Source organism: Alligator sinensis, unplaced genomic scaffold, assembly GCF_000455745.1.
Source record: "Alligator sinensis unplaced genomic scaffold, ASM45574v1 scaffold1244_1, whole genome shotgun sequence".
Taxonomy (NCBI): domain Eukaryota; kingdom Metazoa; phylum Chordata; order Crocodylia; family Alligatoridae; genus Alligator; species Alligator sinensis.
Window position 1 is genome coordinate 113,109 of NW_005842591.1, and position 7,541 is coordinate 120,649.

General features: G+C 48.0%; 1 protein-coding gene and 1 long non-coding RNA gene across 4 annotated transcripts in view; one reads left to right on the plus strand and one right to left on the minus strand.

The window, feature by feature from the left end:
* FOXN1 (forkhead box N1) overlaps positions 1-6,721 on the plus strand; it is a 37,620-nt gene extending 30,899 nt beyond the window's left edge. For both annotated transcript variants that reach the window (XM_006032836.1, XM_006032837.1), the window contains exons 8-10: positions 2,627-2,834; positions 3,612-4,145; positions 6,059-6,721. In XM_006032836.1, coding sequence (XP_006032898.1) covers positions 2,627-2,834; positions 3,612-4,145; positions 6,059-6,294 — 978 coding nt within the window. In that variant the 3' untranslated portion in view covers positions 6,295-6,721. The remainder of the gene's footprint in view (positions 1-2,626; positions 2,835-3,611; positions 4,146-6,058) is intronic.
* LOC102385135 overlaps positions 1-7,541 on the minus strand; it is a 47,178-nt gene that overhangs the window by 31,010 nt on the left and 8,627 nt on the right. Inside the window, exon 3 of one of the 2 annotated variants that reach the window (XR_324866.3) lies at positions 4,255-4,350. The exons of the other annotated variant lie outside the window; for it this stretch is intronic. This is a non-coding gene — a long non-coding RNA (uncharacterized LOC102385135). Of the gene's footprint in view, positions 1-4,254; positions 4,351-7,541 lie in introns of those variants that run through there. 2 annotated transcript variants of the gene reach the window in all.

Genomic DNA, 7,541 nt, shown 5'->3' on the forward strand with positions numbered 1-7,541 from the left:
GCAGGAATCTCAAACCTCCAGCAGCCGCACGCTGATGAGCTCGTTTCCCACTCTCGCCTGGCAGGCACCAGGCAGGGTGCAAGTCTGTGGTCTGTATTTACTGAGCAAGACCCAGAACATGTCTTAGGTGGCTCCCAGCTGGACACAAAAAAGGCTTGAGGAGGTTTTGGATGCTAACACACCACGTCTGCAGATACTGCAGCTTTAGAAAGCCTCAAGGTGAACAAAAATGCTATCAGTCGCTATCAGCCTGACCCCACGAAGGACTTGGATGCCTCAAAGTGGACTTTGAGTGCACAAGTTCAGATCTGCAATGCAAAACCCTCCTGCTCAGCAGTCCTGGAAACTCATCAGACACCTCCCTTTCTAGCCTGAAACTTCCCGAGGCATTAGCCGTTCTGCCTGCCAACCGTGCCCACAACTTCCATTGTCTAAGCAGGTAGGCGCCCGGCCCCCACCTAAGCCCCACTGGGATCCAGAAACCAGCAGGAGCGGTACCTCTATCCCCGAAGGGCCCGATCCAGGGTGTGTGCCGAGAGCACAGTCAGTGCACACACCCACAGCACTGGGTCCAGTACAAAACACAACAGCTACAGGCACTTTGCTTTAAAAACTCAAGCCGAGGAGGTGGCGATGCCCACTCCTTTGTTAACAGTCTGGTGGTTACAGCACTGGTCCAGGGAGCAGGAGACCTGGGGTGCAGACCCTAATCATCATCACCCAAGACAGGGCCCTGACCACCGGGCACGCGCTGCCAAGGGCATGTGCACCCTCCCAACCTCCTGCTGCTGCACAACGCCCCCGCTTCAATGGACACAGGATTCGTGGGGCTAGAGGGAGGCTCTGCAGCCTGCTGCCTCGGGCCCTTGCTCGGGGAGGAGGGTCCCCAACTCCGCTTGCACTTCCCTTTAAGCAGTGATTAATCAAAGAGCAGCGATAGTGCTGGGTGAGAGCAGCACCAGGCAGAACCACTTCCTTTTCTTTTGCAGCAGCCCGTTTCCAAATCTATGCAGCACAGAAAACTTGTTTTCTGCACAAAGTTTTATCATCATTCCCCTTGCTCCGAGTCTCCGTAATTAAGTACCGGATTCCCCCCCCAGGCAAGGAGGGAGCCTTGTTTATCTCATTAATTGGAGAGCGCTTGAATAAAAAATGAAAGGCTTTGTTTTGCTGAGGTAACACACGTATTGTTCAACCGAAAGAACTGTCAGCTTCAAGAGCCAGCGTAAAAAATAATGTGAAAAATTAAACACAAAATAGTCAAGTGCTGAAACTGTTTTCATCTCATCTGGAGGACTTCAGACTCAGCCCTTTGGCTACACAGTATTTTTGTACACCTGCATTGGCATGCTGACACCCACTTGATGTCTATATGGACAATAAGATGAAGTCTAAATGGAGCATAGCCAAGGATAAAACAGACCAGGGATACGGCTCCTTTGCATAACTCGGTTACATAACACCGTGCTGAGAGCTGTGCGTTTAATCCTTCTTGTCATTGGTAAATCCGCTGTTGAAATATCCGGGGCCACTCCCCTGCAAAGTCAGAATATGATGGGGATTTCTCCCTAAGCATCCCTGCCATCTTGAATTGTCTTCATGTATTGATCGTCTGTGCGAGGTTACCTTGTTCCAAGAGAAAGAAAGAACAGAGCTGTCAACAGGAAAGAACTGCACCTGCACTGATGGGGTTGCAAAAAGCACTTGGCCGAAAGCAGTTGTCAGTTCTAGGTATTGCAACGTGCAAATCAGGGATTTATTCTGCTCTCAGCCTTTTAATCTGACCTGCAGCCTACTACCTGGAGCTATGATGTTGCAAAGCTCATTGCCAAAACCTACTCAGTACTTAGAGAGCAGGCAAGCAAAGGAAAGGCTAGGTTGTGGCAAGAAATGGATTAGCGAGTGATTCAGGACCCGATGCCAAGCCTGTTAAAGTCAAGGCTGCGTGGGAAGGGGTCATTTCACTGAGCTCAGTGGGTTTTGGAAAACATCTGTAGCTTTGGCACAGCTCTGTGCATCGGGACTGAATGCCCCAGCCCGACGCCAGGGGAACCGGGGCTGTGGTCCAGGAAAGTCTTGTATAAACAAGGCATCATTGCCTTCCTAGATGCGAGGTCTTTTGAACACCACAAAGCTCCGTACGAGCACATTTGATGACGATTCGTTTCATCACTTCCTACCACCCTGATACGACCACGTAGCTAAACTTCATCCAAACGCAGCTAGAGAATGGGAGTCATCAACCACGAGACTGGTCTTGAAAACTCCCGCTCGGGAAAGAGTTCCTGACAGCGGGCTCTGCATTACCTCCCAGAACAAGTTCCCAAACAGCGAGAGAGAAATCCTTGCTTATGTCCTTTAAAAATAGATGGGTCTGAAACACGAGCGTATCTGTTATTAGGATGATGTTGTAATGATCCCTTGGAGAAGAAAAAACAGATGTGAATTGATGGTCCTCGACCAGTTTCTTTGGTCGCTGTCTCTGCCAAGCCACTCTGGTGGCAGGTCTTTGTTTTCGTTAAAACGATGCTGAGCTACCCCGCTCTTGAGCTCCTCTTTCAGACCTGGAGGCAGAGGAAGCTAGGTTGGGGAACCTTTTAACTGTCGGTTGACTTGGTTTTTCCAGACAGCTCCGGACGGCTGGAAGAATTCGGTCCGCCATAACTTATCCTTGAACAAGTGCTTTGAGAAAGTTGAAAATAAGTCAGGCAGCTCTTCTCGGAAAGGCTGTCTGTGGGCACTGAATCCAGCCAAAATCGATAAGATGCAGGAAGAGCTCCAGAAATGGAAGAGGAAAGATCCGGTCGCTGTGAGGAAGAGCATGGCCAAGCCAGGTCAGTAATAGCCTACCACATTCATTGTCAAGCAGTGGCCCACAGACCCTTTTCTTAGGGGCACGCAGCATAAATACACCGAGACCTAAGCAATACAAGAGGATTTGATGCTGGGAAGGGAGATGGTCCTCCTGTTTAGGAAGTGGCCGGCAGATGGGAAAAGCAGGAAAGCTCTAAGGCTAAAATAAGAGTTGGCTTTGTTCCCAGCATTGCTAATGGGACACGTCAACCACGTCAGCATTGCTCTGTCACTTCATGGACAGGCATCTCCCTTGACATCTCACAAAACTTTCATACAAGAGGGGGTCTGAAACAGGCCAGCAAAACAATTTGACCATAGTTTAGCTGACAGATCTCATCCAGGGGTGCTTGTACACGTGATGGGGTTTAATCCTCGTTAAATGAAATAGGTTTATTAACATTAAAAAGCTTTATTTTAAACCATTGACGCGACGTCAATGGTTGCACATGACAGCCTTTACAGTGAATTAAGCCCAGCGGGCAAGTCCCAGTAAATTGCAGCATCTCTAAATAAGAAATGGTGCTCCCTTGCCGCGGGTGGGCACCCCCATAATGCGGCCCGAGCCCTGAGGGTCCTGCGTGAGGCACGAGCATCACGGGCAAACTTGAGTTGTTCCTTCCTGCCCGTACAGCCATTTCCAGAGCAGCACTAAAATCCTAGCCGCACCCCGAGCGGAGGACAACCTCAATGCAGAGCGGGCAATACCTGGCAAAAAGTTGCGTTGTAACTTGGTTGTGTTCCATTTCTCTTTTTAGAAGAGCTCGACACATTGATAGGAGAGAAGATGGACAAACTGAGGCCTTCCGTCATGGCCTGCAATCCAAATGGTGTCACAAGTTCATCAGGGGTTTCCAGACAGATGTTAGCCCAGCCCCACTCTCTGTGTGACCCATCCCTCTCGTCTGGTCCCCCCCCGGCTTTGCATGCTATTCATCCACCAGGACCATTATGTGCCAAGAACCCACTACCAAGTTTGCTCGGAGGGCACCACTCTTCGTGTTACACATCGTCACAGGGCTTTCCTCCAATCTCGACCACGTTAATGCAGCAATCACCAGGAATCCCTCAGACCATATTCCCTTCTGGAGACACCCAAAGTGAACTCAGGGCACAGCCTAGCACCACCCAGGACTCCCCCGTGCCAGCTCAGACCCCTCCTATACATGGCATGAAGATGCTGACAGAGCACTCGGCAACCCGAACAATGCAGGACACGCTCATGCAAGACGGCGACCTGAGCAACGACATCGACGCCCTTAATCCGTCCCTGACTGATTTTGATCTCCAAGGTAAGTGCCTCGTCTTCCACTGAAGCGCGCTTACTCATTGTGTGCCTTGCCAAAGGAGATCTGACCCACACACAATCTTTTCCCCAGTGCCCTGAACACACAACCAAAAACACCTAGGAGTAGCCTTATGGGTCTCACTTCCCTGTCCTTGTTGACTTGTCCTTCCCACGGTCCCAAAAGGTAGTCCAGGATGTTTCACCATCTCCTGCAGCAAGGAATGAATAAAGAAAGTTTCCAAGCCAAGACAAATAGACTCAGAGCTAGAAAAATAGCTTATACCCCCTCACCTCTGCCTCTACTGCACACGGCAGTGACTCTCTCAACCTCCGTCTTCCCCACCTCCACATAGGTTTCCCCAGAGAAAAGTACCCAAGCACAGTTACTAAACGCACATCAGAGATTATCACACGAGAATGAGGAGACGTGACTTTGTTCGATTATGCTTTACGTAGAAATGTCGGGGTTCCTTTCATCCTTTATAGTCTAATACCTTCCACATCTTTGTTCAAAAAAGTGCAATCTATCCCCATGTAGAGCTTCAGCTGTTTGGCTGGGCCCTGAATGGACTTCCTAAATTTGATCAAGTTCTCCCAAAGGGTTAATTATATATTGCTGTCACCAACATTTTTCCTCCCAGCAAAAGATTATTTCTTTTGAATGGCTGTGATGCTCAAACCCTGGATCATGCACTTCCAAAGGATAAAAAGAATTAGTGGAAGGACCAAGTATAGGTAACACAGCTATAGATTAAAGCCTGCAACTTTCCTACTGCATAGGTAGCTCTTGCCCTTTGCACAGGACAGCAGGCGCACACGTTCCCTTCACAGAGATGCAGCAAAATCAGCGTGCAGCAGAGAGCGTGCAGATGCACAGAGCAACTCTGTGGAGCACGGCTGCTGAGCTCACGCAGCTGTCGTAGCAGAGAAGCATCACCAACCATTTGTTCTAGCTCCACTGACAGTAAGAGTTAAGTCGACAGACAACGCTGGTGGGTCCAAATGGCAAAGGAACCCGTGTGTTTGGGATCCTGTGTTGGCATCCACGACAGCCGAGTCAATGCACGCGCGTGTGCACACGTCTGTGCGGTGCAAGCCGCAAGAGCTCACATTTCATGCCTGCCTTTTGCTTCATCTCCTTTTCCTTTTACAAATCCTGCCTTCACTGGCACTGGGTATGTCAGAACAGCCGGACGCTGTGGGTACAAATGTAGTGACAGCATCCCTGCCACAGAAAATCTCTGCTGATTTTGTGCAAACTTCTCCATAGACGTTTGCACAAAAACTGAGCAGAAAGCTACAGCCCTAATGCAGTGATTAAACTTATTCTTTAGCGTCGCCCTTGAACTCTGTCACTCAGTGGGAAAGGGGGCGTCGAGTACCTTCTCAGCAGCATTTCCAATCTTTGCTCGTCACAGAATCACAGACGAGGAGGGTTGAAGGGAGCTCAGGAGGGCATGTCTAGTCCAGCCCCTGCTCCAAGCAGACCCAGCCCCAACTGCATCGTCCCATTCCCAGCCCAGACTTTAAAATTTCTAAGGATGGCAAGCCCACAATCTGGCAACCTGCACGTGCACCAAACTGATTTGCACGTGCAGTTGGATTAATTAGGCATCAACATTATTGGTAGATCTGCCCCATAAATCGTCCCCAGCAGCTCGCAGCTCAGCTGGTGCCTCTTCCAGCTGACAGCTAGGTTACGTCCGTCCGCATTTGAAAAGACTTCTTCAATGAAAGTCTGTCTTCTGCCACTTCGGGATTAGTCACGGAGGCAAATCGTGGAGGAAAGCCCGTTCTGGCTCCCTCAGCACAGACGTGCGTGGCGGGAGGAGTACTCCCACCAGCGGTCCCTCGCGTAAAGGACCGTGCACGCAGACACAAGCGGAAGCTCACCCGGAGCGTTTTGTTTTGTTATAGGAAACCTCTGGGAAGAGCTGAAAGACGACAGCCTGGCTGCGGACCCCCTGGTTCTCATCTCGTCCTCCCAGTGTTTGCCTCCACACTGCCAGATGGATGGTGGCACCAGCAGCGCCCCCCACACCAGCTTACCCGACCTCCAGCTTACCACCCTTTACTCGGCATTTATGGAAGTGGATGCAGTGTCTACACCCTACTTGAGCAATCCTGGATCGAAGCCCATAGCATTAGTGTGAACCACAAGCCAGCCTCACTGCCGTTATTTGTGTCCCAACACAGGATACAAATCACTCTAGCACCTTCGCTAAAATAAATCAGTACTGTGTCCAGCCACATAAGGACTCTCTTTTTCTAGAGCTGGCCTGCAGGAAATAGAAGCCTTCCCTAAGCCTACTTGTAAGAGATGATATTAAATGCTGGAAAAAAAACCCACATGGCCCGCTAGTTTAAAGATAAATTGAGGCTGGCCAAAAAGGCACTGGGAGCTTTTCTGCATCTTCCTGAAATAAAAGATGAGCTGAGGAAAACAAACAGCTGTCAGATATTTGTATGGGAGCCTCTTGCGATTGAACGTGTAAGTCAAGGCAAACAAAAATAAAAATATTCCCAAGAAATACCTCTCAAGTCAGTGATGTCTGTGCCTTCTGCTGCAGACCAGGACAGTAAACCCACATTAAAAATGTATTCGAAAACATGCACTGGTTTTTGATGAAAAAGGCACATGCATTAAAAGCTTGCAAACATTACAAGACAGAGGACTAGTATCCTTTAAAAAAAAAAAAAAATATATATATATATATATACACACACACACACACACACACACACACATACATACACACACACACACACACACACACACCCCCAATAAGCATATCTTACTGGGCAGTTTTACTGTAAAGAATTCACAACCTGTTTTTAAAAAAAATAAAATAAAATGCACAATTTAGTTTGACCCCTGACTTAGATGGAAATGATACATATTGGGCACGTCTACACATGCATTAATGCACCATAGTTACTGCGCATTAAGTTTAGCAGGTACTAACCAGTAACAGGCACTATTATGCAGTAGCACCAGCAGATGCCTTTTTAGTGACACTAATGCGTGGTAGACTAATTCTCCTGCACATTAGCATGGCTTTTGCCAAGACATGCTAATGCTTAGTCTACTGAGCATTTTTTTAGCGTCTCATGTAGATGTGCCCATTTATTCCTTTATTTTCATCTGGATAACCGGAGGAGAATACACACTGTTTAAATCCAGATGTTGCAGAACACAAAAATAAGCACATTAAAAAAAAAAACACAGATACAATAATTTTTTTTTTTTTTTTTTTTTTATAAAGTGCCTATTTATTTAATATATTTGTATTTGAATAAGATAAAATGCTTCTTGAAATATGCGATGCCAGGAACTTTAAAACATTTCAGTCAAGGAAAAAAACACTCCCTACAAAATCACCCCATTTTATTTAGGAAG